This window comes from Podarcis bocagei (genome assembly GCF_964188305.1).
Source record: "Podarcis bocagei genome assembly, chromosome: 11".
Classification (NCBI taxonomy): Eukaryota; Metazoa; Chordata; class Lepidosauria; order Squamata; family Lacertidae; genus Podarcis; species Podarcis bocagei.
In genome coordinates, this window is record NC_138136.1 from 6,730,316 (window position 1) to 6,748,602 (window position 18,287).

At 45.9% G+C, this 18,287-nt stretch overlaps 1 protein-coding gene across 4 annotated transcripts in view; it reads right to left on the reverse strand.

Moving 5' to 3' along the window:
* Nucleotides 1–326: 326 nt before the first annotated feature.
* Nucleotides 327–18,287, reverse strand: part of LOC308597821 (splicing factor C9orf78-like) — a 36,040-nt gene continuing 18,079 nt past the window's right edge. Inside the window, exons 1-4 of one of the 4 annotated variants that reach the window (XM_081213969.1) lie at nucleotides 7,945–8,498; nucleotides 3,727–4,007; nucleotides 1,797–1,886; nucleotides 327–1,580 (exon numbers count right to left, since the gene is read on the reverse strand). In XM_081213969.1, the coding sequence (XP_081070095.1) occupies nucleotides 997–1,580; nucleotides 1,797–1,886; nucleotides 3,727–4,007; nucleotides 7,945–7,964 (975 nt within the window). In that variant the 5' untranslated portion in view covers nucleotides 7,965–8,498 and the 3' untranslated portion in view covers nucleotides 327–996. Of the gene's footprint in view, nucleotides 1,581–1,796; nucleotides 1,887–3,726; nucleotides 4,008–7,944; nucleotides 8,499–9,987; nucleotides 10,715–14,329; nucleotides 14,411–17,023; nucleotides 17,174–18,287 lie in introns of those variants that run through there. The other 3 variants (XR_014013147.1, XR_014013148.1, XR_014013149.1) reach the window with 3 other exon arrangements.

Consider the following 18,287-nt stretch of genomic DNA (forward strand, 5'->3'; position numbering starts at 1 on the left):
CCTCCCACTTTGATATTTCAGAGATTGGGTCAAAATCAGCTATGTGAGCATGTTGGCTTCCTAGTGGACTCACAGTTCAGATGTTAAAGGCAACAACAGCACAATTCAATTTTCCAACGTCATAGCCAATGGAAATATCGCTCCATTTTAAGCTGCGCTGGAAGTTAAGCATCAGACCAAAGAAATCTCCAAGGACGAATGAAGAAAGTGATGCAAACCCTTCCTGGTAGATGCTATTTTTATCTTGTGGATCACACAGAATCGCTGGGCATTTTCAAAACTTTGTTAGCTGAACTGAAGAAAGCCCAAGTTGCTGCTTGCTCCATCATAGTAGTCTATGAATATTCACTAGGATTTAACTAAGTACATAAGAAATGCCTGGTGGATTGGGTCAATGGCCCATCGAGTCCAGCATCCTGTTCTCAGGGGCCACCCAGATGCCTTTGGGAAACCCACAAGCTGACTACAGCCCTCTCACTTCCTGCGGTTGCCAGCAACTGGTACTCAGAAATGTTACTGCCTCCAGCTGTGGAGATAGGACAACTGGAGGGGATTATTCAATTAGGCATTGACACTAGGTGGAACATTGGCAAACTGGCAGGACCAGGGCGAGGAAACTGTGGCACTCCAGAGGCTGCTGGGCTACAAATCCTATCCTCCTTTAGCACTGGCCATGCTGGCTGGGAATTATGGAAGTTGGAGGGCCACAGTTTACGCAGCCCTGTAGTACAATAACCTTACCCACTACAGCCACAATGGGGGCCTACAACCTCAATCATCTTGAATTAAATTATTTATAACGCCCACCTTTTATCAAGAGTTGGTTTCATTTCTTAAAACGTACACACTACTTGAGTGCAAAAACATCAAAGCTGTTTACAAAAAAAGTTCCCAGTTGCAGGGATGATTCTAAGTGAACCGTCACCTTCTCAAAGTCCCCTGTGCATTTGCCCTTAATGTCTGAAGAGGAATTTTTGCCTTCTGGAAAAGTCAGCCTCAGTACCGCCGGTTCATCTTCTTGAACTTCTCATAGTGATAGTCGTCGGTTGCCTTCTCATCTGGGGGGCGTTTGCAATTTGGTGGGAACCTCTCAGGTTCTGGTTTCTCAGTGTCTCGCACCCTGAGGGGATGGGCTTTGGGCTCTTCTTTGTTTCTCCGTACTGGTGCATTCAGCTCTTCGTGATAAAATCTGTTGTGCTGGACGTAGCTGATGGCCATGTTCATTGGGACAAAGGAGGTTCTCCTGTCTTTCTTTTTGTTCTCCTGCTCAGCCAGCAATCGCGCATTGGCCTCCTCGGTAGAAATGAAATTTTTGATCTTAGCTTCAATTCTGAGGTCCACCTCTGTGATGCCGCTCAGCATCTCCTCAGTCTTCTTAGCTGAAGAGACCCGAATGTTCTCAGGCAGCTCATACAGACAGTCCTCTGGGTTCTTCTGCTTCACTTTCTGTTCCTCGTTTTCCACAATTCCCTTCCTTCTCTTCAGCTCGGTTTCAATGTACTTCATCATATCAGCATCTTCATCCCTCCTCTTGGTCTCTGCAGCAAAAGAAGTCCCGAGGTTGAGGTCCTCTTCTTCATCTGGTGAACCAGGTTCGCGTCCCCGCTCCTCCACATGCAGCTGCTGGGTGACCTTGGGCCAGTCACACTTCTCTGAAGTCTCTCAGCCCCACTCACCTCACAGAGTGTTTGTTGTGGGGGAGGAAGGGAAAGGAGATTGTTAGCCGCTTTGAGACTCCTTCGGGTAGTGATAAAGCGGGATATCAAATCCAAACTCTTCTTCTTCTTCTTCTTCACTGATCCTGGCCTTGCCCCGTTCTTTCAGTTTCTTCATGTCCACCTTTCCACCGGTCTTTATTTTAAAGGGATCATCCACCAAAGTCGTTTCTTCTTGTAGTTTCTTTTTTTTAAAAAAAAAAAATTTATTAGGTTTTCTGCTTTTATAGAAACAAAACACACACAAAGAAAAAACACCAGACAAAAACATGTATAAAATCAGCAAATCCCCGTTTCATAACCTTGTTCCCTGACTTCCCCCCACCCCCCCTCGTGCATCCCAGTTCCCAAGATTATATCAGCAAGTTGGTATTTCTCCTCTTAACCATCTTATTCTTCTTATTGCCTCTTTTATAATAAAAAAATGATTTTCCTAAGTTGGACTTAAGTTCTCTTCCATCGATTTTTCATTTTATCTTAATTAATAGTCATATTAACCAAACCTAAAAGTCTTAAGAGTTTTTAAGAATCTCCTCTTCCCTCCCTCCCATCCCCGGTTTTTGTCCCTTCCCAATAGAGATCCAAAGTCAAGATTCTCAGCCTGGGTTCCTCACGTCCAAGGCTTTCAAGTCTCTTTCAGTCCCTCTCCGCCTGTCTTGTTGGTAGTCCTTTATGTCAGTCGTCGAGTCTGGAAAAAGTTCTTTCACCATCAAAGTATATTCTCTTCCCACAAGGAGATTTGAAAGTAACTGCTGAAAAATTTCCACAGAGCCTGTGTCTTCAGAATCAAAGTCCAAACGGAGGCCCCAATCATATTTCTTTATTTTAAGTTCCTGTATTCCATATTGTCCCGGGACCTCCTCCTTCTTCTTCTGTGTCTTTCACAGACTTGTGGTAGATATGTTCCCAGAGTCTCCTTGCTTGTGTTCCACAGATGTCAGCTTTTGGTTGTTGCTTCCCAAGGTTACTTCCTCTTTTTCTTGTTGTTTAGTCTCTTCCACCTCTGTAGATATTGTTTCCCATTCAGCTGTGGATTCTTTCTCATTCAGGTCCTCAATACAGAGAGCAGAGTTGCCTGTTCCCAAGGTCATAGTCACAAGTTGTTTATTCATGGCCAAGCTCTGCTCTTGTAAGATTCCCACCAATTGAAACATCCTTTCGATTTCCACTAGTAACTTTCCTTCCACAGCCATTGTATCCATTGTAGTTTCACAGAATTCCCCCTAGGGGGAATCTGGTTACTTATTAGTCTTTTCTCCAACAGTCCTTTAACTGATTATTATTACTTTGTTTCCAACAATTTTAGCTCAATTATAACTCGTCTTAGTCCAGAGGGATCTTAAATAGCGATTTTTCCACTTTAAACCGCCCGTTTGACAGCTTTGACAGCTGTCAAACTCCGCAGCTCTTACACAGGCACAAAGGCAGGACGTTCCCGAGCCCGGGAGGGGGGGTTGTTTAAAACAAAAAGAAGGTTTCCAAAACTCCACTCTCCAGCCCAAAATTTCCTTTAGCCAAATCTTGAAAGTTAGTGTCCTTTTTAACTCACCCCACCAAGGGTAGGCTCTCCAGCTTAGCTCTTATGTCGTTGCTTAGAACTTCTGCAAGGGGGGGGTGCAGACTTCCTTTTAGCACACACCCCGGTCGTCTCCAATTCAGGGTAAATTTTTTTTAAAATCCCAATCCGTCTTACTCACGGGTGATTCTTTCAGTCCAAATTTTCAAGGAAGGAAGTCAGCGCTCTCTGGTCATGGCTCGCGGCTTCGCTCCACCGAGGTAGCGATCGACTCTCAGTGCCACGCCACCCCTGTATCCTCTCCGCAGCCTTTAAAAAGGCTCTTCGTGGATCAGGGGGGGCGCTTAAGGCACCCGCCGAGTCTTCAGCCCGCAGGCTTCCGCGCCTGCGGTTTTTAAGGGTCCCCGCGTCGCCGGCGCAACAAAGACCCGTCCTCGGTAGAGCCGATTCCCTCCGCAGCTCGGAGGGAATCCGCCATTTCCAGATTGCGTCAACCCGGAAGTCGTTTTTCTTCTTGTAGTTTCTCCCCCATGAGCAGAGCAGCAGCACTCACTCCATTTGGCCTCCTCCTTAGACTCTGCACTTCTTTTGCTTCCTCTCGTTTTAGCCAGACCTCCTCGGTGACCTGCGCATCCTCATCATCATCATCCTCAGAGTCCACCTTCCTCCGACGTAAAGCCTTTACCGCAGGCATGTCCCCGACTGCGTTGGCAGCAGACCCTTTTTTCCCCATTGCTTGCGGGAGGAACAATAGAAGCAGAATCAAATTCCTTCCCCTGTTAGACAAAAGAGCAACGAAAGATTACCACCACTAGTCCACTAATAATATATTGTTTGCCATTCCCCAATTTTCTGGTGATTGCCCAAATGGGAAGATTTAGAAATTTAAGATTGAATCTGAAATTGGCCCAATTAACATTGTTAACCTATAGCAAACTATAGGTGATATTAAGCACATGACTGATACATGCATGCCTGCTTTTTCTTGATTAAATAGCAGCCACTGGCAGCTTCTCTCCCAGGGCAAATCCAGCCACAGAGGCCCTGAGGCACAATGGGACCATGGCAGGAGTTAAGGGTAAACACATCCTTTCTTCAATGCCCTAGTCTTGGTCCAGGTTGAGGTGGTGGCGGCTAGGAAAGGCTGTGCTTTAGTATAGAAAGAACAAGCATGCTAGGGCCAGTTGCTGGAATAACATCACAACCCTTTCCTGGCAGTTTTGTGCATGTTAGCAAGTATTGGGGTGGTTCAATGTGTGCCCAGACTGTGACACAATGAGACCAAAAATATGGGTTCAGCCAGGCAGTGCTGTGCCATGGTCAGTCAAAGTGCATGCATATCCATGCGAAGTGTCAACTCCTGTTGACTTCGTCCAGGTAAAACCAAATGGGATGTGAAATGAGATTCTTACTAAGGAACTGAGAGAGGAGCCCCTGTATTTTCAGTTTCTTCACCGCATGGTGGTCATGATGAGGGCTGTCCGAAAACATTTTGCTAACCGATATACAGAACCCCTTGTGTGTCCCCCAGAAGCCAGCTGGACTGGAAGGTAAGGTTTATTTCAATAGTGTCAATGGGCTTCCCCAACAGCACTGGGGGTCAGCAGGCTAGTCTAGTGGGTAGAGACGGCTGTGTGGCACACAGAGCTCTACCCTCCACCAGAGGGGAACAGCTAAGGGGCTCCGGATAAATGGAAGGGCAATGTCATCATCCCCCCCATACACAACAGCATCTATTTTATGATGTGGCTGCCTCACTCTGTCCAAGTGTCAGTGCTGCCGCCGGTGATTGCTAAATGCAACCAGTTCACATGCAAATATGGCTGCTGTGTGCTGAGATTAATGGTCATCTCAGAGTACGGTGATATCAGGGGGGAAATGGGGGGGGGTAGAGATGTTGCTGCCACACTATGAGATTGAAAGAAGCCATGGTGTCCTTCTGTGATGTCTGAATCTTCCCTGGTCATCTGGTTTTCACACAGCACAGCAGAATTAAAATTGTGGGGCCTTTATTTTGAAGCAAGCCCTTCTGCATTCTGTGACTTATGGCCTCTCGTGACCAAAGAAAGCTGTGCTTTTGAGTTCACCTCTAAGAGAAATTTCTGCCATTTGCTTTCAGTCATAGCACACTGTCAAAGCTATATTTCAGCATCAACCAGTTATACAAGGTATCAGTCTGCCTCTTCTCCAATAAATCTACACAAAACATTTTTCTGTCATTAGAAGAAGAAATGAAGGACCACTTAATGTTTCGGGCTGACAAGATAGTGCCAGGAATTTTCCCAAAGGGTTTGACAATGCTCTATTAAGTGTCATCTTAAAATTCACTGAGGAAATATTGTGCAATTTCCAATTCTCCACAGTAACATTTTCTTTATGCATTTTTCACAACTACTTTCCCAATGCATAAAAAAGATAAGTGTCCAAAATTACTCAATTTAAAGTCTTTACGCAGGTAGAAAACTGTCCTCAATAAATGTCCTATCCTGTTTATTGTTTTATTAAAAATGGAGGAAAGACGACTGTAAGAGTGGGTGGATACGAGAGAGAATTTCCCAAAATGGTTGGGCATTCCAGCTGGGAAGGCAGAGCCTTGGCAGTGGCTACCCCTTTACAGGGGTACCTCTGGTTACGAACTTAATTCATTCCGGAGGTCCGTTCTTAAGCTGAAACCGTTCTTATCCTGAGGCGTACCGTATTTTTCGCCCCATAGGACGCACTTTTTCCCCTCCAAAAATGAAGGGGAAATCAGGGTGCGTCCTATGGGGCGAATGTAGGCTTTCGCTGAAGCCTGGAGAGCGAGAGGGGTCGGTGCACACTGACCCCTCTCGCTCTCCAGGCTTCAGGAAGCTCTGCGCAACCCTCGGGAGACCGGCTCCGAGGGTTGCGCAGAGCTGCCTGCAGTCCCCGGCTCAGCACAGCTCTGCGCCGCCATCCGGAGCAGGGCGCTAAGTCCCGCCCTGCTCCCGATGGCGGCGCAGAGCTGCCTGCCGTCCCGGGATCAGCGCAGCTCTGCGCGGCCACCGGGAGCCGGGGGCAAAGTCCCGCCCTGCTCCCGATGGCGGCGCAGAGCTGCCTGCCGTCCCGGGATCAGCGCAGCTCTGCGCGGCCACCGGGAGCCGGGGGGCAAAGTCCCGCCCTGCTCCCGATGGCGGCGCAGAGCTGCCTGCCGTCCCGGGATCAGCGCAGCTCTGCGTGGCCACCGGGAGCGGGGAGCGAAGTCCCACCCTGCTCTGGATGGCGGCGCAGAGCTGCCTGCAGTCCCGGGATCAGCGCACTTCTCCCCATCGCCAGCCCCACAAGCTCGGGGGACAGCGGGGAGGCAGAGTGTGCCTTCCCACTGTTCCCCGACCTGGTTCTTCCAGCCCTGCACCTGGGGGGGAAATAATTTTTTTTTCTTTATTTCCCCCCAAAAAAACTAGGTGCGTCCTATGGGCCGGAGCGTCATATGGGGCGCAAAATACGGTACTTTCGCTAATGGGGCCTCTCACTGCACGCGCACCTCTGGCACGCGATTTCCATTCAAATCCTGGGGCAAAGTTCACAACCAGGAGCAGCTACTTCCGGGTTAGCGGAGCTCGTAACCTGAAGCATTCGTAACCAGAAGCGTTCGTAACCAGAGGTACCACTGTATAGTGTTTTGAGGGAGTGATACAAGTGTTCCCTTTTCTCCCCCTTTCCCCTTGAGTGGGGTTGGCAGGAGAGCATTCAGCTACAGGTGCCTGGGATACATCTCTCAGAGCATCAACATAGCATTCCAGATCACACCGGGTCTTATTTGCAGGAGGAAAAACTTGCTTTCCCCGAAACAAAACGTTGCTGAGTTCCCTGACAATCCCATTTCTTACAGCATCAGCACAGTCTCTAGGCCAGGGATCAGTAAACCTTTTCAGCAGGGGGCCGGTCTACTGTCCCTCAGACCTTGTTGGGGGCCGGACTATATTTTGGAGGGGGGGAAATCAACGAATTCCTATGCCCACAAATAATCCAGAGAGGCATTTTAAATAAAAGCACACATTCTACTCATGTAAAAACACGCTGATTCCTGGCCCGTCCGTGGGCCGGATCTAGCCCCCAGGCCTTAGGTTGCCTATCCATGCTTTAGGCAAATAGATCTGAACCCTAACCCTTGCAACGACTTACTCATCCCAACTATGCACCAGGTACTACACATTATGAGTAGATGAAACCAGTAGGTTTATTGTACCAGAAAACTTTTGTGCATTCCTGCTTGCATACTGCAAAGGGAGCTGGGCATGTTTAGCCTGGAGAAGAGGAGGTTAAGGGGTGATATGATAGCCATGTTCAAATATATAAAAGGATGTCACATAGAGGAGGGAGAAAGGTTGTTTTCTGCTGCTCCAGAGAAGCGGACACGGAGCAATGGAGCCAAACTACAAGAAAGAAGATTCCACCTAAACATTAGGAAGAACTTCCTGACAGTAAGAGCTGTTTGACAGTGGAATTTGCTGCCAAGGAGTGTGGTGGAGTCTCCTACTTTGGAGGTCTTTAAGCAGAGGCTTGTCAACCATATGTCAGGAGTGCTCTGATGGTGTTTCCTGCTTGGCAGGGGGTTGGACTCGATGGCCCTTGTGGTCTCTTCCAACTCTAGGATTCTATGATTCTATGATAATTACAATTGTTAATACATATTACTGTTTATATTTATGCTGTTTAAAGAAAGCTCAAAGTGACTTGCAAAACAAATCTTACTGCAAAGACATGATGATCATCCAGCACAAACATCAAGCACAAACACCATGGGCTAGATCCAAAGATGGTCTTTGATGATGGGACTGCAGTCCAGTAGAGGCTCCTGCTGGAGGAAAAGAGTGGATCCAACTTTTCCACCATCTTCCTGCAGCTTTCAACCCCACTTCCTGCACTCTTCTAGGTGGTTTACCAGCACAGGAGCTGCAACAGAAAGTAAAATCAGCAAGTGCCATTTCCTCCCACTTCCTCCAGTTGGGATGTCCTATGACAGGCATAGGCAAACTCGGCCCTCCAGATGGTTTGAGACTACAATTCCCATCATCCCTGACCACTGGTCCTCTTAGCTAGGGATGATGGGAATTGTAGTCCCAAAACATCTGGAGGGCCAAATTTGCCTATGCCTGTCTTATGAGCTAACTCCACTCATGGGAACTCTAGATCCAAGCCCATGAAAGGCATTAGTTTAAGGATTTGGGGCGGGGGCAGGTTCCACATAGGATTTGGGGTCATTTAACCTTAGACAATCAGGAGGCAGATGAGTGTGAAGAAATGCAGCAGAAGAAATGTAGCACCTGCCCAAATGGCCAATGTACATAAGCCAAGCCACAGGCCAACTTACCGTATTTTTCGCCCCATAGGACGCTCCGTCCCATAGGGCGCACCTAGTTTTTTTGGGGGGAAATAAAGGGGGAAAAATTCCCTTTATTTCCCCCCCAAAAGCAGGTCGGGGAAACAGAACCAGGTCGAGGAACAGCGGGATGGCGGCGCTGTGCCTCCTTGCTGTCCCCCGAGCTTGTGGGGCTGGCCGATGTCTGCCCCGCGCGAGGGGCGCTCTGCATTAGGGCGCCCCCCCCTGCGGGGCCGGCAGGCTGCTATCCGCAGCGTGGGGAGCCTTGCTGGGAAGTCCGGCAAGGCTCCCCACGCTGCGGATGTCTGCCTGGCGAGGGGGGCGCTCTGCTTCAGGGCACCCCGCCCGCCGGGCGGCAGGCTGCTATCCGCAGCCTAGACATCCCTCCCGGACCTCCCGTAGGGCTGCCTAGGCTGCGGATGTGTTCCTGAAGCCTGGAGAGCGAGAGGGGTCGGTGCGCACCGACCCCTCTCGCTCTCCAAGCTTCAGCAAAAGCCTGCATTCGCCCCATCGGTCGCACCCAGATTTCCCCTTCATTTTTGGAGGGGAAAAAGTGCGTCCTATAGGGCGAAAAATACGGTATTTCCAACTGTCTATAATATAACTAAAGCACGGTATCCCCCTTCTTTATAATAGTGATGCTCAGAAACAGTGTACTATCACCCGAGCACCAGTTTTTTGGGCTACCTATGCCAAATCACATCTTTACATTCTGCATTAAACCAGAATAATACGATCATTTCCAGGACCATTCAATGACTTTTTCTTCTTCTTCCTAGGATGGAAAAGCAAATGGTCACCACACCCCATTTCAGCCTTGGAATGCAAAGTTATTTTGGTACCTGGGGCATAAAAGAAGTACAATAATAATAATAATAATAATAATAATAATAATAATAATAATAATAATAATAATAAATTGCTGCACTTTCCTGACACACAAAGTCAGCTGCCTGAGGTGTCCAACTCACACTGCCTACTGGAAGGACTGATCCTACCAGAACAGTTCATATACAAAATTATGAATAGGTATTGGAATCTCCAATTCACCCAACAGCGGCAAGAGTCTTGATAGCACAAGGATGGAAGAATGAGGAAATCCCAACAAAAGAACAGTGGCAAGAAAAACTGATGAGTTATGCAGAGTTGGCTAAATTGACATATAAATTGCGAGACAAGGACAACTGTGACTTTAAGGAAGAATGGGAGCTTTTTACAAATTATCTAAAAAGACAACAAAATGAACTGGACTCCTTGGCAGGTTTTGAATAAACATACACAAATTTATTGGTTGGTAACATGTTAGATAGATAATGTAAGGATATGCACAATTTTATAACATGCAGAGAATAATATGTGCTGAGAAATCAGAGGGAAGAGGTGAGGGAAGTCCGGGGGGGGGGGAGGATGGAAGAGGGGAATTAATGCAAGTGATTATATGGTTTGATAATTTGTTATGTTGAAACTGCTAATAAAAATATTTTAAATATAAATAAATCTCCAACTCACCTATTTGAACGTATGTGGTTTTTAAATCCACACTTTTATCATTCTACTTGGAAGTACCAGAAGGTTAATAGATAGCCTGGTTAAAACAAAAGCAAAAGCAAAGGCCATGTGCTTTGTTTTAAAAAAGGCTTTGTGGTTGAGTTTCCTCAGACTTCCTCAACTAGTTTCTTTCTGGAAACACTTGTGATGAAAAACCTTAATTGTTTTCCTTGCCATACCTCAGAAGGTCACACACCGGCAAGAAGCAGGGGAATGCCCCGGATTTCTATCAACTCCAGCGTTTGAGTGCTGAGGAGAACCCCAGGTTGTTGCTTTCAACTCTCTAATGGAGCCACAGAAGGGAGGAGGCAGGGGGGGGAAACAATTAATACATCAGAACTCTCTGCCAGGCTTTTATGGCATTACAGGCTTTTTCCGCTATAAAGGAACATATTGAATCTTTAGAGCACAGCCCATTCTTCACTGTTTCAGTTGTCTCCTTTTGTTTACATGTCCCTGCCATCCTTCTTTGTGAATTGAATGCTAAACTATCTCTAGGGAGATGTTAGATTGCTTACAGAATGCCTCAGCAGATGGTGGTTCCTGTTGCAACAGAAGGCTGTGATTACACCTGAACTCTGCAAGAACTCGAAACTTAAACAGAAAAACAAGATAAATGAGGAATCCTTAAAGTTCTCTTTCCTCTCCACGGCATCTGCAGCAGGGGAGAAAAATAATCCACAGGGTTTATAATAATAATTTTGAAAAGGGACAAGATCCCATCCTTCAGAGTTTGTTCATTGCATTACAGGGCTCTCATTATAGAATTGCATTAGTGGCGCATTTCACCATTGGACCTTCTGTTATCAGCAATGTTGGGTAGCTCTTCATCAAGACAGTGAAAGGGACTCCCTCGGGAGGTTGTGGGCTCTCCTTCCTTGGAGATTTTTAAGTAGAGGTTGGATGGCCATCTGTCAGGGATGCTTTAGCTGAGATTCCTGCATTCTAGGGGATTGGTCTAGATTACCCTCAGGATCCCTTCCAATTGTACGATTCTACAATTCTATTATTTATTCAAGATCCATGAGTATTTACTGCACAGAATGATTCTACCACCTCCAAATAAACGTTTTCTGGCTCTGTATGTTCTGGTTTTGTCAAGCACACTTCATCTGACACTACAGACACAAAAACATTCCTAGGGCCTTAAATCTCCCCAAATAGACATTAGAAATCTCACTGGAGTAGTAAAAACACACACAAAAACCTGTTAGTGTAATTTTTTTTGGTTAAGATTGAATGGAGGTTAAAGTGCAACAACATTCTTTATTGTTTATGAATTTCATCATTCATAAACAATAATAGGAAAGACAAATTAAACTTCCTGTCCCCCAAATACTTCTCTGTGTTCCTTTAAAGCATCTCTTGGGAACTGTATCCTGTAACAACAAAATTCCTGGACACTTTCGCCATTTGGGGAGGCATAAATCAAAGGCACAGACGTGCCCTCCCTATTCATACGTCAGCTGGCAGCGGATGTTTTATTGTACAGCCCAAGAGGACTGAAAATAGGTAGATACAATATGGATTTAACATTTCTTGCACTTTGCAGTAACTAGATCTATAAATTAAGAGGGGGGAAAGTGCAAGACAAAGCACTATAGCTGAACACACTCCATTACTCAACTTTGGTAGAAGCACTGAGCTCAGGTTGTTCTCAGCCTATCAAAAAGGAGCCTGTATTTGAAAAGAGAATTGTCCAGGATGACATCATGTGGCTGCTCCAGAAACAAGAGGAAACATCTTTTCCCCTCTAGCTCTTAACACAATTACATAGCAAAGAGTTATGGGCAAAGCATTACATCCGCTGGAACGTTTGTTGCTTCCCATGGCAAAAGTACATGAAAAACAAGACTAATAAATGACACAGGGATAGAACTTCCTGAACTTCTTTAAAACAGATTATTATTATTATTTTCTTTGTCCATGTAGCCCCTTAAACCCATGTTGCTGTAGTTAAAAGTGCGGGATGCAAAACTGCAGTCAAGTACAACATTCCTACTGTGGACATGTTAGGGGATGTTTTGTTCCACTCAGGAGGAGACTTCCTGTTTCCTCCTAAGCTAGGACAGACTTCCACTACATGTGACTTGAAGAGGGGGTGGTCTCTTGTACTAGCATGGAGGAGCACATGGACTCCATGTTCTGATTAGTGTGTCTTCTCCATTTTGTATGTTGCTGTGTGTTTGGAGAAGTGACTGCTTAGTCACAGTCACTTGGGACTAACTTCTTTATGGAACAGTACTAGTTGTTGTGGAATAGTACTAGTTGGGGACATGGGTGGCGCTGTGGGTTAAACCACAGAGCCTAGGACTTGCCAATCAGAAGGTTGACAGTTCGAATCCCTGCAACGGGGTGCGCTCCTGTTGCTCAGTCCTTGCTCCTGCAAACCTAGCAGTTCAAAAGCACGTCAAAGTGCAAGTAGATAAATAGGTACCGCTCTGGCGGGAAGGTAGACGGTGTTTCCATGCACTGCTCTGGTTCACCAGAAGCAGTTTAGTCATGATGGCCACATAACCCGGAAGCTGTTTGCCGGCTCCCTCAGCCAGTAAAGCGAGATGAACGCCACAACCCCAGAGTCGGCCACGACTGGACCTAATGGTCAGGGGTCCCTCTACCTTTACTATTTGTTATGTAACCTAAGCCTGCCTTCAGGTATACTGTATGTCTATGAACCTGAATGAATCTGTCAGTAAACTAGTAAGGTAAAGGTAAAGTGTCCGACTCTAGGGTTGCGTGCTCATCTCGCTTCAGAGGCCGGGAGCCGGCGCCGTCTGAAGATACTTCCGCGTCACGTGGCAAGCCAGCACCAGCGCCGCACACGGAAATGCCATTTACCTTCCCGCTAGAAAGCGGTACCTATGTATCTACTTGCACTTTGACGTGCTTTCGAACTGCTAGGTTGGCAGGAGCAGGGACTGAGCAACAGGAGCTCACCCCATTGCAGGGATTCGAACTGTCAACCTTCTGATTGGCAAGTCCTAGGCTCTGTGGTTTAACCCAGTGTTTCCCAACCTTTTTTGGGCAAAGGCACACTTGTTTGATGAAAAAAATCTCGAGGCACACCACCATTACAGCCCCGTGACGTCAGCGCGCAGCATCACGCCGGGAGGGACGCACGAAAGTGTAAGTTTCAATTTTTTTTCCTCCCCCTTGCCGGGGAACCTCCAAGCTTTGGGGGTGGGGGGGGGAGGAGGCAGCAAAGCGAGGCAGGAAGGAGAGCGCAGCTTGGCTGGGTGAGCTTTGGCAGGGGCAGGGAATGAGAGCCGCGAGGCGGGCGCTGCGGACGGAGGCGCTGCCCGCCGAGCTCGCAGGCAGCCAGGCAGGCAGACGGCGAGAGCCCCGTGCTGGGCGGCCTCTCCTCGCTGCCGCCGCCCCGCCTCTCGCCGCCCGACTCGCCCGCCTCCCTCCAGGCAACATCTCGCGCCACACTAGTATGCCGCGGAACAGTGGTTGGGAAACACTGGTTTAACCCACAGCGCCACCCACGTCCCAAACTACTTTTATATTAATGTTAATACTTTTATATTAATGTTAATAAGATTCTTGTGTTTTTAAGAGGGATTAGAAATGATTTTACCAGGAAGGAATCTTTAATAGTAAGACTCAGATGAGTCAGCAACAAGCTGCTCGCTGCGTAATTTAAAAAGGGGGATATTTGGAACTGCTAGAATATCGAACTTGCTAGCACAAGTTAGGAAGGATATCATTAAATAATACAGTGGTACCTCAGGTTACCTACGCTTCAGGTTACATACACTTCAGTTTACAAACTCCAATAACCTAGAAATATTACCTCGGGTTAAGAACTTTGCTTCAGGATAAGAACAGAAATCGTGCTCCAACGGCAGCAGAAGGCCCCATTAGCTAAAGTGGTGCTTCAGGTTAAGAACAGTTTCAGGTTAAGAACGGACCTCCGGAACGAATTAAGTACTTAACCTGAGGTACCACTGTATATCCTCTCCTGCCTCCCTAATCATCCCCACAAAAAGAGGGTTTTAAAGTGGCAAATTCATGAAGGATAAGACTATCTCTAGCTACTAAACATTGCTGTCAGAGTCAAAATAAAAAAATTCCTTCCAGTAGCACCTTAAAGACCAACTAAGTTAGTTCTTGGTATGAGCTTTCGTGTGCATGCACACTTCTTCAGATACACTCTGAAGAAGTGTGCATGACTATGGCAGACCAACACGGCTACCTATCTACAACATTGCTGTCAGAGGCAGTGCTGGAAACCCTGGAGGGAAGAGGGCTGTTGCTGTTGAGAAGGATGCTGGACTTGATGGGCTACTGGCCTGATCTAAGAAACTTTTCTTATATTCTTAGAGTATCTGTGCTAATTTTTGTTTAAATATTGAGCCAAATCTTATGACTTTATGCACAGAATCTTAGCATGAACACACATTTTTTTGTAGTACTTGAAGTACTGTGCAAACAAGCATATTTCAAATATTACTTACATCAAAGCTGTACATATTTTGTTCTTATTTGCTTTAGATAATAACACATTTTAGGATTTTGAAAGGAAGAAAAAGCACAAGCAACACCAGACCCCCTTTCAAGATATAAGGTATTATTCCGGGAATCCTTGTCTTAAGTTCTTTCGTCTGATACCTGCAAACAGCAACTGCATACAACAACTATACTTTGCAAAGGCATATGTGGAACATTACAAAGAACAAGTTCATTTTCTGCAAGTACTGCTTCTTAAGGTTGTCGCGTCTGTCACTTGTATTCATAAAGACATACGTGGAACACAAAAAAAAGCTTCTATTTGGACATTACGTATATAAGAACTGATCTATGCAGCAGAGAGGATTGTTGGCTGCCCACTCTCCACCTTAGAGCAGATTTATGCCACAAGGTGCCATAGGAAGGCACTGGACATAGTAAAAGATCCATCGCATCCTGGTCACTGTCTCTTTGAGCTCCTGCCGTCGGGACGGAGATACAGGACGATGAAGACAAGAACGAGCCGTCTTAAGAACAGCTTCTTCTCCAGAGCGATCTCGGCCCTGAATGGGAAGCCCGGACTTTGAAAGTCATCTAATCTCCCTTGATGTATTATACTGTATTGTTTAATTAGTGTTTTTATGGAGCAGTCAAGTAATTTCGTTGTCCCCGAAGGGGGCAATGATAATAAAGATATTATTATTATTATTATTATTATTATTATTATTATTATTATTATTATTATTATCTATTTGTATTTCCTGTTCAAAAGGTTGGTCTTTAATTGCTTCTACTTAATTTGATAATGTGAAAAGAGGTATGTTTATAGGATGTATAAAGAATTCATATAGTTAAACACAGCCAGTTACACTGTGGGTGTTATTGTTAGTTGGATTTACGTAACTAAAGGTTTGATAGGGTTGTGCATGAGTTCTTCTGGCATATATTATGGCAAGAATACTTTTGCATGCTGTTGAGGGCCCATAGTTTGTGTGTAACTTTCTCATTTGCTAATATGCAATGAGCGTTACTTTTCCGTTTCTGGAGCTATCTGAAAAGAAGAACATGTAAGAAAGCATGAAGAGCTCGCTGGATTAGGCCAATAGCCCATCTAATTCAGCATCCTATTCTCACAGCAACCAACCAGATGCCAGTAGAAAACCTGTAAGCAGGACCTAAGCACAAGCTTGATGCCATTAGGAGCATTCTTCCATGAGCATGCATGGCTTGTGGGTAAGACACATCCAACATGCTCTGCTGGTGGCTTACAAATGGGCCAAGGCATGGAAAAACCAAGCAAGCATGCTGTTTTGCTTCTGAGGATGCAATGACCAGCCCTTGTTCTCTTAAGATGTTTGCCTGCATCTCAATTTGTATATTTATAAGTAGCCAAAGAAATTTCATTTGTCTCCAGCGCACTCTACCTCCCTCCCTACCCACAGGAAAATAGACTGTGCACTGTACTTACAGCTCAGGCAAAGGGCAGGTTCTGCCCACAAAGCCATTTATCCACTCTGTTGCAGATTGATCAGTCTGCAAACACCTACACCTACAACTCTGCTATAGAATAACTGCTTGTATCAGGATGATAAGGAGTATAATTTTAAAATTTATGTCTCATTCTATTCATAGGAGGGATACGGGCGACGCTGTGGGTTAAAGCACAGAGCCTAGGCCTTGCTGATCATAAGGTTGGTGGTTTGAATCCCCACCATGGGGTGAGCTCCCGTTGCTCGGTCCCAGCCTAGCAGTCCCAGCCTAGCAGTTCGAAAGCACGTCAAAGTGCAAGTAGATAAATAGGTACCACTCCAGCGGGAAGGTAAACGGCGTTTCTGTGCACTGCTCTGGTTCACCAGAAGTGGCTTAGTCATGCTGGCCACATAACCCAGAAGCTGTACGCGGCTCCCTCAGCCAATAAAGTGAGATGAGTGCTGCAACCCCAGAGTTGTCCGCGACTGGACCTAATGGTCAGGGGTCCCTTTACCTTTTATTCTGTTCATACAGCAACCAGAGTAGATTAACCACAAAAGAGAACTACCATCATGGTGCTAAGTCTATTGTCACATCAGCACAAGGATATACGCTTGTACCACAGAACATTGTCCCCTCATGCACTCCCTAAATCTGTTCCAGGGGCTCCCCTGACCCTTTGGAGCAGATTTGAGGAGGGGGCAGAGAAAGGGAGGTTCCATTACATACATGGAGATTCTTGTGCAAATGGGAGAAGATAGTTGAAGTCTGACCTAATTTTTTGTATTGCAAAAAAATGCAAACAATTAAGAGCATCAGTCACTTAAAAGTCAAATAAAAAACAGCAGCAGAGTGAAACTTTAAAAGCCGGGCCAGCCCTACTATTAGAAAGAATGAGGCAGTCGCCTCAGGTGGGAGATCCTGAGGGTGAGCAACAGCTATGAGCTGTTTGAGAACAGAGCTGTGTGCTTTACTGCCTACCCTGCTGCCCAGAAGATGCTGTTCTGTCAGCAGTGCTGAAATAAGGTTTAGCTACCAGTCGAGTTGGCTCTGAAACACGGAGTCGAGAGGGTGTCATCTTGGCCTTCGTCAATGGAAGCAAAACTTCTTGGGCTGGCCCTGATGAAGAGCCTGAGGAAATAAAAGCATTCTCCATTTATTTCTAACAGATAGTAAAGAGCAAGGCTGATGAATCTCCACAGGGAGAGTATACCAGAACTTCAGTGCCTTCAGCAAAAACGCTTGGCAAATATTTTACTGCAGATTTCAGGATTGGAAAGGAACAAAGTAGCTTTCAAGTGTTCAGATTCAAAATGACCTCAATGGATCAAGAAAGGAACTATATCTTGTTTTTAACTCCACATTTTAGGATATGTGAAAGAAGATTTTATTTTTTAAAAAAATACAGGAATCTATCTTAGGATATGATGTTGCATTTGTAGAAGCAATGTAACCTGATCTTGTTATAATAAATATATCTTACATTTAGTGCCATCGGTACACTGTGGCACTACACAATAGTGCCTCACCCAGTCACACAGCATGTCCACCTTTAAAGGACTAGTTGCAGAAAACAGAAAATGCTGGATTTCAGGACATTGGTAGAACAGCTGGACATGGCACAAATTACCCAGAAGAACCATGGGACATTCCTCCTGGAAGTCTGCATTTTCAAGCAGGAAGAGAAAGATTGTAAAACAGTTGTCATGTGTGGCAACACATAACAACTCATATTAAATCTGAGAACAGACAGAAAAGCAGAGCTGCAAAAGTAAAAATGCAGACATGAAGCTGTGTGTAAATAAAGATATTGCTTAGTACCATCACATCCATTTTTCTGCTTCACCCCATAGACTAGGGGTCAGCAACCTTCAGCCTTAGAGCCATACGCAGCCCTTGGCCTAATTAGATGCAGCTGGCAAGGAGAGGGGAAAGAGGGATGGCACAGAAGGGAGAGGGAGGGGAGTGCCAGAAAGAGAAAAAAGGGTGACAGCCAGGAGAGAGAAGGGGGTGGTCCCTTTTGGTCTGAGCACCACCCATTTTGGGAGTCTAACACCCCCCCCCCACTTTTGACTCCAGCCCTGCCTACTTTTGATTCCAATCCCAGTATTCAGCCTCCAAGGTACTGCAGCATTCAACTTTTTCCTTTTTTTTAAGGCTGCCCACCCCTGATATAAGCAATGCAGGTTTCAAATTCAGAATTGCCTGGCCTCATAAAAACTGTAGCAATATATTTCAGTGGGGA